The sequence below is a fragment of the Gallinula chloropus genome, assembly GCF_964237585.1.
Source record: "Gallinula chloropus genome assembly, chromosome: 1".
Taxonomy (NCBI): domain Eukaryota; kingdom Metazoa; phylum Chordata; class Aves; order Gruiformes; family Rallidae; genus Gallinula; species Gallinula chloropus.
The window spans coordinates 132,645,976-132,665,298 of record NC_140085.1 but is presented as its reverse complement, the minus strand read 5'-3'; the positions used below and the strand labels follow the sequence as shown (position 1 = coordinate 132,665,298).

At 39.3% G+C, this 19,323-nt stretch overlaps 1 protein-coding gene across 1 annotated transcript; it reads right to left on the bottom strand.

Moving 5' to 3' along the window:
• Nucleotides 1-5,764: 5,764 nt before the first annotated feature.
• FANCB (FA complementation group B) lies at nucleotides 5,765-18,893 on the bottom strand (the record flags this gene model as incomplete). The annotated part of the gene is made up of 8 exons (XM_084263660.1): nucleotides 5,765-6,185; nucleotides 7,080-7,317; nucleotides 8,129-8,583; nucleotides 10,639-10,805; nucleotides 12,237-12,365; nucleotides 16,210-16,302; nucleotides 16,832-16,984; nucleotides 17,967-18,893. 8 exons carry the CDS (start codon nucleotides 18,891-18,893, stop codon nucleotides 5,765-5,767), a joined length of 2,583 nt encoding a protein of 860 aa, XP_084119786.1.
• Between the last annotated feature and the right edge of the window lie 430 nt (nucleotides 18,894-19,323).

Genomic DNA, 19,323 nt, shown 5'->3' with positions numbered 1-19,323 from the left:
TTACACTGAATTGGCTGATGTAACTATCTACTTCACCTATTTTTAATTTTGGGGGGGGTGGGCGTGTGGGGGGCCGTGGTGTATTAAAGAAGCTGGTACATGTTATCTGTTACCTGGAAAATTTGATCATTAAGAAATTTCATGCTACTCTGGAAAAAGAAAACAAGATTCTGTCAAGCCCCCCAGAAATGCACTCCTCTCTGGATTGCTCCAAAGATTTTGTATTAAAAATCCACATCCAAATATGGATTAAAAATTGTAGTAGCATACTAACACATCCAGTGAGTGCTGAATTTTCTTAAATGAGGTTGAGAAGAGACAAAATTAAAGGTTTAAAATGTTGTAGGGAGCATTCAAACCCACTTCCCGTAAGTAGAGTTGAATTAAGAATGAGTGTTAATTGAAAAGAAAAAAAGAAATATTTAAAAAAAAATACTAAATATGACATCTTATTATTATAAGGAGTCATGAAGGACTCAGCTGGGGGGGGTGTGAAGTGTTGGGGGTGTGGAGGGGAAATGTTTTTCTGTGTGGCACAGTTCCTTGCTCGAGTGCCCCAGGCACTTGAAAACTTCATCAAGGTGTGTTTTGCATCAGGGACCTGACTTTTATCTGCAGATTATCTGATTTAGCAGACTTACATCCCTTGGAAAATAAAGTATATCCCTTTTCTCCATGATAATGCATGGCAGAGTTAATTTTTGCATGTTGGAAGTGATTGCGCCTCTTTGGTCTTCAGTATTTGATCACTGGGGGTGGAGGGGAGGAGCGCGAAGGACCTGAAAAGACACCGTCAGTGCGGCCTGCGGGGAGGTGATAGTACGGGCTGTACAGAAACAACAGACTCTCTCCAACCATGAATTTGGGAAGATTTTTGGCAGCCTCTGCTTTTCCCTTCAAGCTCCAGAACATTTCAAAGGCAGGATTACAAAAGAAGACGTCACATGTTCGGTTCAAAACTGAAACTGGGGCTCCGGGGAGAGGAAAGGGGGCAGGTGGAGCGGCAGCGCACGCTGTTTCGGAGGAGTCATTACAAAGCACTTCCCTTGATACCTCTCTGCGTAGGTACGGATCGCAGCCGGGCAAATGATTCACTACATCTCCATTTAGACAATAAGGAGGGGGATTAGTTAACCTGAGACTGCTTTACCGACCCGGGGTCTGACCTAAATACCACAGTTAAGCAAGAGGGTTCTGTGAATGCAGGACTGCGGGCAGGAACTGGGCTGACACAGGCCAGACACGTGGGCAGTCTTTGCCCTGAGCGGGTGGTTTATAAACAGGCAGCTGCCGCCCTACACACAGGAGTTACGAGTTTCTCAAGGCACCGACGGGGTACAGTGTCACATACCAGAGACCTGAGGTCACAGAACAGACCAAAGTAGTATCAACTTCTTAAAGCGATAATTAATGTGACCAAACAGCAGCATTAAGCCTCCTACTCTTTGCCCTGGGAGGATTGGAACAGCTTTTCTCTTAGCTAGAAATTCCTGCTATGCACTGATCAAGATGATCACCTTGTCCCTACCAGTGGCACACCTAGAGTGCAGAGAGCACTGAGAAAACCCCAAACCTAAAAAAAACCCTGAAAGAAACAAGAAACAACCAAATCCTCAAACCCATGCCTTTAAGTCCATCTGAGATTTTAAATCCTTGCATCAACACTTACCTTCCACTTGTTTAAAACTTCATCTCTCCCAGGGAATTAGAGAAGGGAAAAGTACTGCTCATTGGATGCTCTTTTGCTGACCCCACCATCTTTGTTAATAGTCTCTGATGGATAACTCACCCACAGATAAACACGCTAGTATTATTAGTCTGTCTTAGCAGAGTCAGCATGATTCAGGAAGGAGCAGTCATAAGACTGTCACAGTTCCCAAATCGTCAAAAGCTGTGGGAAAACAAAAATTAGCACCAGACAAGGTTTCACTGTGACTATTATGAACAACACAGCAGCTCGTTGGCTGATCTAAAGGAGATAAGTAGACACACACACAAATTTAAAAATACAACTATCCAACAGACTTCTCTGGAGCAGACAGGTTTCTCCTGACTGAGAATGACAGTGAAAATCACTATAATAACTACTTTTATTTATTATACCAACTTGGCTGGATAAAGAGAGTTCACTGACACACAATCCCTCTCCTTAGGGCCTTAAATCATGCTGATTTTAACAGTGCTAAGACAGACATAAAAGCCATTTAGGCATGACAGCTCATGCTTCCTATGCCTGGCTTCCCTCTTGCGTCCCAGGCTTTTGACACGGGTGGTGAGAGAGCCATGGCAAGGCACACAGCTGCACACTGACCTCTGCCCTGCCAGAGACCTGGAACCACTCCTATAGATACCTGTCAGAAACCATGGCCAGCTGCTGGTTATCAGAAATCAGAACAGTTTCTTGACTCTTTGGGGTCAAAAGGAAATGGCTCTGGGCATGACTTTACTACCTTGCCAAATCTTTATATGTGATAAAGGTCTCTTCTGTGCAAGTTTCTGTGAAGGGTTTCTACAGCTCTGGATAGAGGAATGGTCACCAGCCAGCAGCAGGCTGGGCAGAAGAAAAGTGCATGGTGAGAAGTAGCATATGAAAGTTTCCCACGAACTGGTAGTATCTGGAGACCAGTTGTCCTGTTAAACCCACCAGAACTGATAAAACCAGAACAACAAAAGCCTGCTGGCTGTGTGCAAAGTCACTACCCACACTAGTATCAACCACAGGTTGCGTAACTGAGATGATGTGTTGGCAGGTAAGAGGTTGCTATATGCATACAAAACCCCATGGAGTTACATATACACACCTGATGATGCAAAGGGTTCTTTGAAGGACTTTCTAAACTACCTGCCTGAGAGCCAGAGCTCCCAGGAGTTGGGATTGGCTTCCCACTGGTTGCTCCTACGGAGTAATGATGAGTGTGTGAGTGAATGTGTTATGTGAATATCTGTTATCAACAACAGCCTTACGTTGGCTGTGATGATATCTCTCCCAACGTGATCTGCTGTCAGGGAAAAGGGAATTTACAGAATCAAGCATCCAACTATTAGTTATTATCCTTACCCCTGGTAATTAGGGCTGTTGCTGCCACTGATTTCGTTTTTCAAATGATTTGCCAAAAAAAAAGAACATGCAGAACTCACTCTATGCAAGAACTCACTTCCCAGACTTTCTCCAAGTCCAGGAAATGGGACTCTAACTGCTCATGAGAGAAACCTAGTGAACCAGCCTACCCAGTTTTCCTAGTCAGTGCAATTTGGAGTCTCCTTATCAGCATGTGCTGATATTAACCTGCACCACGGACAAAAAACAAATATCATCATCTTCAGCTGCTTTTACTTCTGAAAGACAAAAAGTTTTGTTTCTTGAAACAAAATTCCTGTTGCTGCCACTTGTAATTAAGATTCTAGAGAGCCCGAACCTTTGTTGAAACCTGCTATATTTTTCCATGGACCCTGGCCAAAAAAAACCCCAACCCAATCCCATGCCAGCATAAGCTTTCTAAGTATTTCCACCAGACCATTAGGCTTTGGCACATGGAAGTGCATATGCAATACACCTACCAATTGCATCACTGAAGTTGTGCCATGTCATTATACATTACAAGTCAGTTGGAGAACTGCTCACAGGAATCCTAGAGCTGCTAGGAAAGCTTTTAATGATCTCATCTGGTGATCTGCAAACTAAGCACTCATGCATCTGGAAACTCTTTAGTAGGAATATGCTGTTGTGTGTATTATTATTCTACTCCAGTAATTACACTTGCACACTCCCGTGATTTCTGTCTGCTGCTTTTAAATAATAATGAGCAACAACTCCACGAAATCACAAACAGGCAACTTCTGTCCTTAGCAGCTTCTCTTTGTTTGTCCCACTCTACAAACACAAGTGGTGGTTTCTCTTTAAAGACAGCCAGACACACACTATGGATCATTGCAACATGCCACCAGCCTGCTACAGTAGTGCTAGAAAAATCAACTGCAGGACTATTTACACTGCTTTGCATAAACTCTTTCAAGTGCCCAGAGCTGAATAGAAGCTTTGTCGCTCTGAAAGTTTCTGCTCAGCTGGTTTACCAAGGTCTTGCCCTAAGCTGCAAGCTACAGGATTGCATGTTGTGATTTTTCACTTCATTTAAGTGGTTATAATCAGGAACTTTCTTCTGGAAATTCCAGTGACAACTGGCTGCCAAGCCTTGACAATGAGCTCTTAAACTTTGACTGTGGGCTGAGCAGAACTGTGGGTTAACAAGGAAAGGGGATTTTTAACAATTCTTTCTCATCCAGTAAATAATGAGTTTCAACTGCCCATGAAAATTTCTTCAAGCTACCTTCTAGATACATCTTCTAGAGACATCTAATATTTGAGTATCTGAAAGGTGACTAGAAATGTATCTCAGACGTGACTGTATCACAAAAGAGCTGAACTTAAAAAGCACTGTGTTTCCTCATCTACTGTTCTTCCAGCTAGCTTTTTGCCTGTAGACATTTACTCTTTATGATGAATGGCTGAGGGAGCTGGGGATGTTTAGCCTGGAGAAGAGGAGGCTGAGGGGAGACCTTATCACCACCTACAACTACCTGAAGGGAGGTTGTAGAGAGGTGGGTGATGGTCTCTTCAGCCAGGTGACAGGAGATAGGACAAGGGGAAATAGCACAAAGCTGTGCCAGGGCAGGTTCAGATTAGATGTTAGGAAAAAGTTCTTCACTGGAAGAGTTGTCAGGGCCTGGAACAGGCTGCCCAGGGAGGTCGTTGAGTCACCTGCCCTGGATGTGTTCAAAAAAAAGGGTAAATGAGGTACTTAGGGATATGGTTTAGCTTAGGCTGGGAATGGTTAGACTTGATCTTCAAAGGTCTTTCCCATACTTGTGATTCTGTGATACTCCTGTTGCCAATGTGAGAAGATGCCTCAAACTGAAACAAAAAGCAAAACAAAAACAACAACAAAAAAAATGACTGATGTAACACTTCTGGAGGAGATACATACAGAAGCATAACTTTCTGATGAGACCAAGGTACAGAACTATTCTGAAGTGTCAATGTTCCTTTGAGTCAATAAATATCTTCCATTTTATTGTCAGAGTGCATGCTTCACATGTTAACCATTAAAACTTTGTTTACTGGAAAAATGAAAAGCAAAAATTTTGACAAGTGTAGAAAAATAGTGACAAACACTAGCAATGTTTTGCTTACATAAAGCAGAGATAAAAGGAAGCAAAGTGTTATGATTTACAGTTTTTCTTTCTGCCACTGATGAAGCTGAAAAACGGAGGAAAAATGATAAAAAGTAACTACTTCAGCAAGTAGTACCTGCAAGATCACAGGCAGATTGATTCCTGGACACATAGGTGGTATCTTGTTCAAACCAGAGAAGGGAGGGATAGTAGTTGTCCAACATTTAAAAAAACAACAAACATACTTGAGGTATGACAAAAGCACTGAGCAGCTACCTGACTCAGGGAACCAGCAAACAATTCTTCTGACATTGAATCCTGGTTAACATCCAGGAAATTAATTTCCTCCAGGATGTACCAGTGAGATTAGCCCTACCACTAGATGCCAGGTGGGAAAGAACCTCTCAAACCACAGGTACCTTTAATACTAAAGTCTTTTCAAACCAGCTCCAAGTCAACAACTAAAACCCCATTATTCCTCAGTAAAAATACTTTTTATTCTGTAGCTGAGGCAATACAAGTACTCATGAAAATATAAATCTTTAACAATTTTAATAAAAAAAAATTATTCAAAATAAAACTTAGAGAACAGTTTCTAGGACTTGCTCAGTCTCCACACAATCATATCTGAATGGCGCTGAGCTGCTGCTGCTTTCAAAGCCATTTCCCGGTAAAGGGCACCGTCCACTGTTTGATTCATACTCCGCAGACACTCCTCCCGCTCGTTCTGAAGCTTCCTTCTGAATTGCTGAACTCCTTCCTCACTGTCCAGTGAAGAAGCCACAGGAGCATCATCGATGTTCTTGCCAGGCCCGTTCCCCCACGTTAGACCATTTTCAGCTTTACTTTCTTTTGAGAAGAAAAAACTCCTTGAGGTGAGAATCTCTTTTTCCAAAGCCAGTGCTAACTGTTCAGTAAGCACACTTTTGCTTCCAGTTCTCAGGAGTCTTATATCACAACTTGGTGGGAGAACTCTCATAAGGCGATGAAGGCACTGGAACAAGACAGTCAGATCTCTGGAAAATAAGATGATGATGATTATTAATAATAATAATTATTATTATTGTTGTTGAAGACACCTACCATAAATTCCATAGTGGAAAACAAAACAACAGCACATGATTTCAAACAAGGACAAACTTAGGCCAAGTATGGTTTTAACTATTACATGTGCTGTACATACAAGAGTAAGCAAAAGGCTTTCTAACAGCATGCACACTGGCCACTGTACATCAAAAGAACTGACACTGAGCAAACTTCATCAACATAAATATTTTATGCTAAAATATATATCCATGATTAGGGCTACATGTGCATCACTTGTTTCTTAAAGCAGCAGTTAATTGTATGTGAAGGTCACGTGTAACAGCACAAAGGAAATATGTTGCCTGGTCTACATTTAGAGGCAGAAAAGAAGTCATTTATATTTATAGATTGTCACTATCAAGAGGCTGTTAGGTGGAATGTCTTTTTTAAATAATCACTGGTGAGGGAAAGTTGAACTTAAGAATCAGACATAAAATAGTGCTGGTAATCATCAGGGAACCTATTCTCTGGAACACCAGTGTAGCATATATGACACAATGATACATTCGTCATTCTAAGAGCAATACAGAGACTGCCCCGAGTCTTACAGCCAGCGTTTGGCTTCAAAAGATGTTGAAGAAAGATTATGTATTATCCTAAGAGTAATGCATGAAAAAATTAAGATGAAGTGACAATACAGTGAAATGAATGAAAGAAGTAATACCAAGCAGATATTAATGGAGACTACTGATGGGTATCGTATCATCATACTGGAATCATACTGGTTACAATTTTGGCTGTTGTTAACGGTACCAGTAAGTAGTATAAAGATAAAATATGTGTATGCAAGATAAATATACTTTACACTTTTTCAGCAATTTTACCTGCAAAATAAGGTTAGAGTGCCTTCAAATGGATTTTTCAGGGTCCAGTTGAAAACTGTACCGTACACATTGCCTGCTTTATGGCAGAATATGTTGTCATGACATTCCTTGAAAGGCGTGCACTCCATTTCTCCCAGTAACCATGAATTTACTGGTGTCAGTGTGCAGTCAGAAGACACAACCTGAAAGGAGAATCTGACAGATATGGCAAGGACAGCACATATATCTTCCAAGGCACCTGCAGGAAAATACAGTGAAAAGATACTTGACCTAAATATTTTGATCATGCATTAAACTTGCTAAGATTTTTGGATCACACTCTCAGTTTTACTTGAAGATTCTGCACCTGCATTCAGGGATTCTTTAGAAATTTTCTTCTCACCTGAAATCTTATACCTACTTCTGTCAAGCAAAATCATTAGCTGATTAAGAGATCCCCATCTATATAGTGAAAACTCTAAAGACAAGTGTCATTTTACCAAAAAGAGACTATTAATATCCTCTTGTGATAGTAGGATGATATGTTGGCTTTAGCCAATGATGTGGTGTTAACAGAAGAAAGAAGTTAAAATTCAATGCAAGCGATCAAAAAGATATTTTGTTATGTGAGCAGAAGCCCAGTTCACAATCAATTCAATCAGGAATATTAAAATAGAGGAAAACAAATTACCTTAATAGACATGTAGATGAGGACAAGCTTCAATTACTTTGATATTATTAAAAAAGTAACATTATGTCAAAAAAAGAGTACATATCTGATCAACAATAAATACCTTATTTTTAGGAAAAAACCAACCCACAGGCTTCAGCATTCTGTACTCCTATTTATCTTCAAAATTAACCTTTCCAGCTACACTGTAGCACCAATGCTAGCACAAAACAAAGTCTTAAGTGCTCCACCCTTTATTTCACTCCAGATTTACAACAGGTCTATGCGGTGTGTGTTCAAAGAGGCAGATGTGATTATAGCTTGAAAATTTACCCTGGAATCACTTAAACAGAAGAATCAACTATATATTTATGAATCCAAATTATATCAATGCATTTACCTGTAAAGTAACTATTATCCCTCAGCATCTTTACTGAATATTTTCCATGTGAAATATCTTCCAGGCTCAATGAAACTTTCCCACAGAGGATGGCAATCTTTTTGCTCTCCTGCAAACTGTCGTTCCGACGGCTCCGTTTCTTCGCACGCAGAAGGACTACACAACACACACGATGGAATGCCAGCAATGGGGAAAGGCTGGTAACAGCAACAACCATCTTTGCTCCACCCAGCTGAGCCCTTGGGTCTCTCTTAGCAAACCCTTTTTCCAGATCATTCTTGCCAGGCAAGTCCAATTTCATCTTCTTTGGAGGAGGCTCATTTTGACACGAAGACACAGACAATGCAGAGAAGGCTTCGTTCAACTTAATGATTTTGTTTTGACACTTGATAATGGGAGAAATTGGTGAGAAGTCTTGATCCATCACTAAAGATAAACTGACATCAGTCAGTGACCTGTGAAGATCCATACAAGATGACTGTACTCCCAATTTGTATTTTCCTTTTTGACAAATAATATATATACATCCATTTAGGACTACCATAAGCTCCAATATCATCGCAGGTTGAGTCATAGACTGTGCAAAGGATAGAAGTCCTTCAAATGACTATTTCATCTGAGCACAATATTTAGATTTTTCAAAAATGTGGACTGAATTTTCTAAGAGCTTCTAGGAGTTAGATGCCTCACTTAAACAAAAAGAATTTGGATGTCTAATCCACAGAGAAAATGTTGAAAATTCCACATAACCCATGCAGTTACTCTATGGCATTCTTAAAAATTTAACTTACTTATAATACAAACCACAGCAAGAATCAATCCTGCTCTCTTTGAGGACAAAAAAACTCTCTTCTGATATTTTATATTGTTTTATAGATGTTCAAACAAAATTGAACGTAGAGTAAAATAAAAGGTTTAAAATACTGTCACCTTAAACATGTAGAAATTCCCTGAAATCTATGAAGTACTGTATTCCACACAGGATTCTTTCAATTAAGTCCTTGTATCACTATTTCAGATCCTCTCTTTATGAATGTTTTATTCTGTCAATCAATTCAGTCTCATGATATCACTGCCATCTGAAAGTCTTATGACTAATTTTCTGTGCAAAGAAATATCACCACCTCACAATTTGATCTAAAACATCACTGCAATGTTGCATTAGTAGGAAACAGAAAAATAGTTAAAGACTTACAGCGTTGGGGATGGAGACAAAGCAAGCCCTTCTGCCCAAACCCACAGGTCGCTGTATGCAGTACTGAATTGCAGCCCAGAAGCCTAGGTTCTGCTGCTAGCCTACCAGTTAAGTTTTGACAAATTACTTCATAAAAAGAACAGGGAAGAGGGCAATATTGCTGCTGTTTTTTAAAGAATGGTTCCAAATCACCCCAGGACTTCTGAAGCTATACAGGAATTAGGTATTTCATTTTCAAAAACCAAAGTCATCATCATCAAAGCCAAAAGAATAAACACTGGGAAGGCAAAAACAATCTCTTGCCTCAGTGGCTCTTAAGAGAGGCTGTCAAGAAGATGAGGTCAATGTTCTTATAAAGTTATAGCAATCTGGCAGTTGAGAAATAATATACCCGCAGCTCCGGCGGAATGGCCAAAGGGCACAACAGGTCACCTCCCTCACCACCACTGGAGTGATTTCCAGGGGCATGAATAGTCTTTAAGCTTACCCTAACACAGTCCCAGCTACACTGCTTGTGGGAATATAGGTCAAAAGGTAAATTCTGACTCCACCAAAGTTTACATTACACAATACACACTGTAAATTTATGTTCCATTTAATCCTGTTCTTGGTTGGTTTTTTTTTAAATTCCAAATTAGCTACCTCCCAGGGGAAGTAACGGGGGAAATGACAGAAGTAGTATTTACAACTAGAACTGAGCAATTAAAATGAACAAGATAAACAAATAATTGTTAAGACAACAATTAGAATAAGCAAATAATTGCGAAGGTTTAAGTAGCATATGGCTGATTGCTCCACAATCATTATTTACACAATACATAAGCTTAGCAAATACTTTGATTGGATAGTCAACTATAACCTGGTTCAATTCAAAAACTGCGTATTTAAGTTGATCAGAGAATTTAAAATGTTTTCTTCTGTGCTTCTTCAAGCAAACCACTCTTTAGGTATGGCAAGACGTTGGCAGTAAGGAACTGTATAGCTAAGACAGAGCTTTATCTACACCACATACTGATGTCAGCATAGCTGTGTCATCATGGACTATAAAGAATTTGTCAAAGAAATCTCTGTTGCAAAAAGTCTCTGGTTGTGCTGACCCAACTGATTTTTGGCCATACAACATATTTTCCAGTGTTCGAAAAATCAGCGGCAACAATACTGGCAAGACACACACTTTAAACACTCTATATGCAGATGTTCAAGAAGAGAAAGTTCAAAGCTCAGAAATACACTCTTGCTACTGCAGAGTTTAACTTACAAATGCAGTTTCAATAAAGCTACTCAATGAAATTATTAGATAAATGTATATACTTACAGGTAAAGTGATTCTGGTAGTTTTACTCCAACTACCAAGCTGTCACCCACAACACGCTGCCACAATTTCTCTATGAAGTGGTCTGGGACTTTAGATGCTGATGATGTCTCTTTAGTAAGAGAATGAGGAGGGTTTTCTACATCATCCCATAGAGTGACAAGACCTTCCTTGCGGAAAAATGGATTTTAGATTAAATTAAGTGGAGATAATAGTTCTTTTTATACTGCATTACTTTGTGTTTTACCACAAACGATTTCTGGAACTGCTTTTAATATACATAAAATGAAATCTATATAAATTAATTGATTCTCTACAGTAGATTAAAAGGATAGAATTGGATTTTCTTGAAACACATGGTATTGTGAAAAGCGCCACTCATTCTCTGCTTGTAAACATCGTATATATAAATGTTGAACTGCCAAACAATTAATTGGTGTCGTGGTTTTGCCCCAACCAAGAGCCAATCACCACACAGCCACTCGCTCTCTAAGAGGGTGTGTGTGGGGAATTAGGGGCAGTGGGGAGGGGAAGGAAAAAGAACCTCAAAAAACCCTAAACCTCACAGGTTGGGATAAGGACAGATTACTGGGATGGCATGGAGAGAGATGTAACAATAATAGGACCTCTAGCAAAATATACAAAACTGGTGATACACAAATGCAGTTTCTCACTGAACAGTACAACTCAGGCTGTACAGCTCAGAGCCATCCCAAAACTGAACCGTCCCCAAAAACCGCACGTCCTGTAGCCATGTGCTTCTCCCCCACCAGCTCCCCCTTATGCTGAGCATGACATAAATGGCACAGAGTACCCTCTTTGGCCAGTTTGGGTCACCTGTCCCAGCTATGTCCCCTCCAAGTTTCTTTAGCATCCTCCCCTCCCCCGCTTCTCGTTAGCAGGGAAATACGAACAACAGCTCCTATCCTAACTCCCAAACACAGCGTTCCACTGGCTGCTAGAAAGAAAATTAACTCTATCCTAGCTGAAACCAGAACATTGGCCAAAGAAGATTCAAGGTATTAGAAGTTATTTTATGCTACTCCATTAATTGCTTGAAATTTTGTTGTCTAAACCAGGCTGAGTTGAAAGAGACCACAGCACTAAGTGAAAGGGAGATCAACTCCATTTCAAGCAAATTAGGACTTATTTTGAGCACCTTCCCAACCTTCATCACCTTCTCAGCGTACAGTTCACTCTGCTCCCATTATAAAATCAATTTTACTTACACAGATCTATGACAGCTCATTTTTTGTAACATGTCAGATCACAGACAGATACTCAATTTCTAGGCAACTGTGCCAATTACGGCTGTACACTCCCCCTTACTGTTTGTCACTAATTCTTTGTTACAGATTACTCCTCCATACAACTCACTTGTCAGGAGGTATTGTGCAAATCAATTTCAAGTAAAGACAACTAAATTTACTCTTATCTACCTACACTGACAGGTTAAGGTAATGAACCAGAATTAAAAAGCAGATTAATGAGTTTTGATAGTGGCAGACCTTACTAGTGAATATAACAAGTGGTTGAGGGAAGCACCCTCTACAAATGGCTCAGAACAACTCAGAAGTCATCTGTAATCTTCTGCATTTTACCTTTTTTGCAGTTGGTAGAACGTGGGTTCTTTCTTCAACAAGATCTATTAGAGCTCTGCAAGATTCAAGAATGACCTTCTTTTTGAGTTCCAAATGCTGCTGTAGCTCTCGAACAGAGGTGAAACCAGCCTGTAAAAGATAAAGGTGTTCGTTAAGACTTACGGTTAGGCCTGCTACAAGTAATGAATTGTATCAAGGCTACCAAGGTCTCTTTTCAGCATTCCATTTTTATGCAATTATCACAAGCCAAGGTCCTGATGTTTCTCAAGGAATGCTTTTTCAAGTTAGGTTACTCTGTTGCCAAAGTATAAATTTAAGCCTTAGAACCTCAATATTAAGCCTAGAGTTTAAGATAATCTTCTATGATAAACCTCAAAAAATTATGTACGTATTTGCTTCTTTCATTATTGTTCCTGCTTCATTCTTCCATTGGAAGAGAGCAGTTTTGATTTCTTCTCAAGATTTCTATTTATTATTGATGAAATAGGTATACTGAAGAGTTGACAGTTTTATGAACAGACATACATAAAGGATAGTCACTGTTAAAAAGAAAAAAGGCATGGGAAGACCCACAAAAGCTGTTCTCTCGAAAGCAAGATTCTGAGAAGACCAGTGCTGCCAAAGAGAGAACAAAGCTGCTCTTTGGAATGTAAAAATAAACTTCCCCCCACCAAAAAAAACCCATAAAAACCTTTCATGTAAGCAAAGCAACATGCACTGCTCACACTGCAATGACAAAGGGCATTTAGAGAAAGAAGCACTCATCATGCTAAGTTCTGTAAAAGAATTATTTGCCACCTATCAAACCATGCATCGCTAAGTAGAGGATTCCAAGGAATAATCCAGTGCTGAACTGGGTCAGGAGAAGGAAGATTTAAGAACAAAGATGTTTCTATAATACCTTCCTAATCAAGGTCATGAGAACACCAAACCATTCCTTATTCCCACTGGTAAGTAACTCCTGAATAAACAACTGAGAAAGTAAATGGGAAAGCACAGATTGAAAAGCAGTTAAAATGGCCAAAGGTTCACTGATGTATGCTTGCTGACCAGTTTGACTTCCACAAGTCCTTTTTCCTCATGAAGCAACAAAAGCAAGGGACCTGGTATTTACCACATGGGAAACCCAAGACTTCATAATGGCCCCATCAAGTGTCTCTGGAACAAGTGACATGCACATCCCTTTCTGACATATGTCAAGATGCCCTGAACAACAAGCAGCAGCCACAAACTTTTCAACAACTTAGATCACCTTACAATAGAAAATAAATGCTAAAAAAAGCAGTCCAGAGCTTAACACAGTCCAGAGCTGCGAGTAAATCCAACATGAACAGCAGAACACAGTCAAAACCAAAGCAAATCAAGGCAGAGACTTAGTAGTAAATAGAGCTGCCAAGTGCTTTGACATATTGCAATTAAAGTTGAAATAGTAATAAAGAAAGAAATGCCCATACCTACAAAAGTCCCAAAGACTGTGAGCTAAACACAGAGAAGCTAAACTGATAAAGTTTTCAATGTCACTACCTGTAAAATGCAACTTATATGTATTACTGTATAAAGTTAAATTCAGCCTACTTACAGGCAGAGATCATAATTCAGTCCTGCTGAAGTTCTCACATGGCTAGAAAACAGCTACAAGATGTGAAATAAGAGGTAAGCAGTGGAGATCTGAAAAAGGGCTGCATCTGCTATTTCATTTTGCCCAAAAGGATGAGATTCCATAGAGAATGTCAAAACTTGATTTGATTGCAAATTTTTAGAAGACCTGAATGTTGATGGTAAATATCACCAGGCGCCACTCTAAGGCTAAATAACCTTTGGAAATACCCAAGCTAAGCAAGATGCATGCACTATTGCATCAAATCAATCATCAGATGACAAAAACAAGCAAGAGCACTTCAATGTTCAGGGAAGAATACAGAGCAACAGAGAACTCAACAAGGAAGTAACAGTAAGGTTAAAAAGAAATAACTATTTCCAAATTCATCAGCATTACAACAACAAAGATTTACAGCATTAAAACATAGGAAGATTTTCAACTTGCTTACAATGCTTGTGCTAGCATGTGCCTTTGAAAATTAGAGATTAAAAAGACCTTAAAACAAATAAAGATAGATCTTATGAAGGATTCTGTGCCTACAAGGACTTTATCAGCAGACAATACATGAAATCTCCATCCAGTGTCCTGTGTCCAGTAGGACATGCAGAACAGCCAGTCATTTGATCCTAACACTGAGTCACGGAGCAGTACAGCTGAAAGACAGGTGGTGTGTTAAAAGAACAAGGTCACAGAAGATAGTAACACAGAAGATAGAGCTGTCAATGGCAAAGTGGAAGGTGCAATATATGAGAGAGATTGAAACTTAACTGCTGTTTTGCAGAAGAGAAAAGTAATGAGTGGAGAAAGAATGCAGCCACAAAGAAATCAGTTTTAAAATATATGACTACCCAAAAGAGTCCTAAACCAGGAAGGATGCATATGGAAGGCAGCCGGCACATCTGCATGTGAAAGCCAGCAGGCCTCCAATGTGCACACTGAAGAACTGTAAAAATGCTGGAATGGAGACCTCAAGAGGTCTTCAAAATTAATCTAACTTCTACCATCTTGTACCTTCCAGGAAGAAAAAAACCCACAACCTAGTGTCCAGTGTTACACAAACAACAGCTTTTATCTTTTGGAAGATGTGTAGTACCTCTTTATACGTCTCTCTTGCAATTAGAGCTCAGTCTTTTCTTGTTCAGTCTTTTCCTAATGGGTCATAGTTCTCCTTTTCTTCCAGTACCAAACTTTTGCCAGTTAATTTGCTTCATTTTTAAAAGTAAAACTGCCACAATATCCTAGCTAACTAATTCTCAAATGATGAGAGTGGTTACCACCTCTCTCATAATTAAAGTGCTCTTTGCAAACTAACAATACCCTCACATCATTCACTTAATTTGGGATTTTCGCTATCTCCTCAATATTACCCATTGGTACAGGCCAATACACAAAACTGCAGAAGAACATCTTGTGAGTATATACTGTGTGTTTACTAACAGGATGAAAGGTAGAGAGAAAGGCAATTATATATACCCATTGATATCTTGGACTCTGTCAAGGTGCCACTAGTTTGTTTTATAAATGATGCTAATAAAAATAAAAGATATATTTTAGCTTCATTTACTACACTTCGCAAAATTATCCTTATAAAATTTCTAGTAGCAAGAATAAAAACAACAGCAGGTGGTGAAATAACCATGGTCACTGACTTGGGCAAAAGTAAAAGCCAACTTGGCTGAAGTCTGTGGACAAAGAAACATCACAACATTCCTCTTTACTTTTCAGATTAACTGCCACTCATTGGCACTCACTGGGAACCTGACACTACACTATGTCAAAGTATGTAATGTAGAGCAAAAGAAATAAGAGTTCTAATTTTATTAAACTGGTATTTAAACACCTATGAGAAAAATGACTGTTATGAAGCTTTGATATGATAGCTTCAGCACTAACTCAAAATTGTAATTAAAATTAAATTAGACCCTTACAATTAACAAAATGCATTTGTAAGACATGAGAGAACTGAAACACAGAATACAACTGATTCAATAGGTCATGGCCTTAAACTGAAAGGAAGGTAAATTTACATGAGATATTACGAAGAAATTCTTCCCTGTGAGGGTGTTGAGGCCCTGGCACAGGCTGCCCAGAGAAGCTGTGGCTGCCCCCTCCCTGGCAGTGGCCAAGGCCAGGTTGGATGGGGCTTCAGGCAACCTGGTCTAGTGGAGGGTGTCCCTGCCCATGGCAGGGGGTTGGAGCTAAATGGTCTTTAAGGTCCCTACCAACCAAAACCATTACGTAAGTCTAACATTGTCTTCTCTCTGAACCACTTCTCCAATAAAAGCAGTATCATTAACCTCACCCTCTAGATGACGTAATGACAAAGAAAAGTAACTTGGAAAAAATATGAAGGCAGAACTATTGCATACAAACCTGTAATCTTGTTTCAAGGGCTTGGACAGTCAGCAAACCATTCTCTTGCAAGCCTTCCGCAGTAGGAACATCATGTTTATAATTAATGCCACTCTAAAAAAAAAAAAACCCAACAAGAAACACAAAAACCAAAACCCAGAATTAATTACAAAACTGAAAGTAAGATACAGGCTATTACACAGCATTATAAAAATCTGGGGAGAAATATAAAAAAGCAGCAGAATCATAAGTATTTTGAAAGAAAAGTCTTATCTTCTGAAAGCAATTAGAGTTTGATAGTACATAATAGAAAGACCCAATTATGAGAATATAATTAATAAACACTACGGCCTTAATTAGTATTTCTTAGCCAAAAGGTAAGCATGGTAGCAAACCTGTTACACATGTGAAACATTTTCAACCACATTAGTTTAATTTCCCTAAAGGACATTGATGCTATCATGGAAGTAAAATAACCTCTTCAGATAAGTTATCTGATGATTATAGTGTGGAATTTACACTTTAGGGCATTTCACTGCACACATCCAATTTCACTTTGTATCAATACTTTAATGATTTGTTGAGGTTCTTTTAATTTACCAGGCACGGACTGAGTAGCTGAGAAAAGGCAAGCTGAACTTACTGCATAGTCGACCTCTCCGAGATCCGTTATTCTGAATGTACTTAACGCGTCTGCATTGGAGTCATCCTCAAAAAGCACTAACAGTTGCTCACTTCCAGAGCCAATAAAATCATCCACCAGAACAGACTTCACTTGTTGCCATTTGGAAGCCACCTACAGTAGAAGAGGTTTTAAAATACACGTATCTGAATAAATTCTACGTTTGGGATTTCATTTTGGTGAAGCTTGTTTCTCACACAGAGGTATCCTATTCAGGTGTGTGGAATGCTGTACTTTAACAAGTTTCGAGCTCTCCATCATTTAGAGCCTATGCAGTTTGGGAAACAAGTTTAACATTTCTCCTTAAGAATCACTTTCCATAACAGAGATGGCAGAGATGAGGACAACTGCTCAGTATACACAAACAGCTGAAAGCTGTAACATTTATTTAGAACAAGAAATAGTTGCAGATCAGTTAAAGACATTATACCTTTGAAGTTCAGAAATGTCTTTGTTGCACTGCATGTTTAAATATGTTTGAGAAGTAAAGACAAATTTGTACAATAATACATCTTAATAGGGCAAACTTTAATTTCCAGAATTATATGTCTTCTTGATGCACAAAACCCTATCAGTTAACTGTCCTTCCTGACTCTAGGAAATAAAAGCCAGGCCCCTTCTTGTCATTTCCATGAAACAATATTTTTTGTTACTAGGAAGTGAGACTCAAAAGGCTTTTAAACTCCAATGAGAAGTTTATGCTTTGCATTGAGATCAGGTTTTTTTCATGTTAACGCAAATTATGTAGGCTCGTCCATAACTATCCTACAACTTCAGGTTCTCAAACTACAGAAGTTTTCAAGTAGCAAGAGCAGCTTTGGCTCAGACTCATAAAATGCATTACTTAAGACAATCCAGGCTTTATTTTCAGATATCTAAGCAAACAAAGTAAAATGATCTCATACTTTAGTCCAGTTATTTTAACAGAAGAAATAATAACAAAACCCCCCCAAAAATCTATAGAACTGTGGATCTATAGAACTATTGAATCTCTGGGAAGTTTCTGTAACAGAAAAGCTAGAATACTATACCCACCACTTCCCATCCCCCAAAACAGATAGAGCACTAAAAGAGAGGAGTTTAAAGCCACAAATACCTGTAAGCTGTCTCTCCTCTGTACAACACAGATATTTCCAGAGGCAAAAGACACAATAAATAGCAAACAATTGCTACTGGTTACAGCTGTTTTCACTGAACATGGTTTCTCATAAGGAAGCTCACAAACACCTTTAGGAAGCCCATCTTGGAACCAAATAAGCTGATTCTTGTAAGTTACGGCGACAAGTGATATCCGGAGCTGTGATTCGTTCTTGCAGACATAGACAGAAGATACCACTGTGCTGTAGGCATGAGGCATAAAGCACGTGCCCGTCAGCATTTTTTGTGTCTCCACCACATATCCAAAGAACTCACTACCCCAGATGGCTCTGTCTGAAGTGGAAAACTCATCCTCATCTTCGATCTCTGGCAGGCAAGCAGTTCTTATCCCCAAGACAACAGTGCCTTCACCCTCAATTTCACCTGTCCACACAACAGAAGAAAGCTGAACGGGAGCACTCAGAACTGTGCAAGTGCTGGAAGAGATGTAGAACAGCTTGTTGGCATGCCTCCACAAGACTGAAGGGCCAGTAAACAACCTGATGTCTTCTTTTATCTCGTAATCCAGTTTAAAATGAAAGGACTTCTCAAACTGATTTGAGCTGTGAAGTAACAGTATAAGGTATTTGACGAGACCAGTCTGTTTTTTTGTTTTCATTAAAACACAGGGAAGGACAAGCCCTGTTCTGGAATCTGTTGTGCAGCTACAACAAATAATTTCAGTTTTTAAGTGACTGACATGCATATTGAATACTCCAGAAGATTTCTGAACAAATAGCTTAGTGTCTCTGTCAAATGCCATTCTTCTGACACACAAGTTTGTTGTTTTATCAGCTGTTCCATCCACATGCTTTGCTTTTGACAGATGAAATACAAGGACTTCTCCGTTGTAGGCCAAGAATTGTTCTTCCTCTCCTACAAGCATCTTTATTTGTCTTTATGTATATTCCTCTATGAGGACACTGGATGCATCTCCATTTTTGTCAGGATTATTTCCCTGGAAAAGTTTTAACCTATCCAGATGTTTTCCACCTACAAAAGCAAAGAATAAAAACCATAAATTGTTCTGAGATTAGCTGAACAGATCCTTAAGAATAAGAAAAAGCCATACGCTGCAAAGCAGTGACATCAACTAATTTAAACATATGAGGTCAGTATGTGCTTTACTCTCACGAGATCAGCATGGATGTAAGCAAGTTCAGACCAAGAGATTTAGCTAACATAAACATACTTCAGAAGTATAGGCCAGTATTTGTTTGCTACAGCGTGATTTCACTGCTCATCAGCTGCTAGCACAGCATGAATTAAAACAAGCCAATCCATACACAAGCTTTCTGTTCAAGGCATAAGCTCCA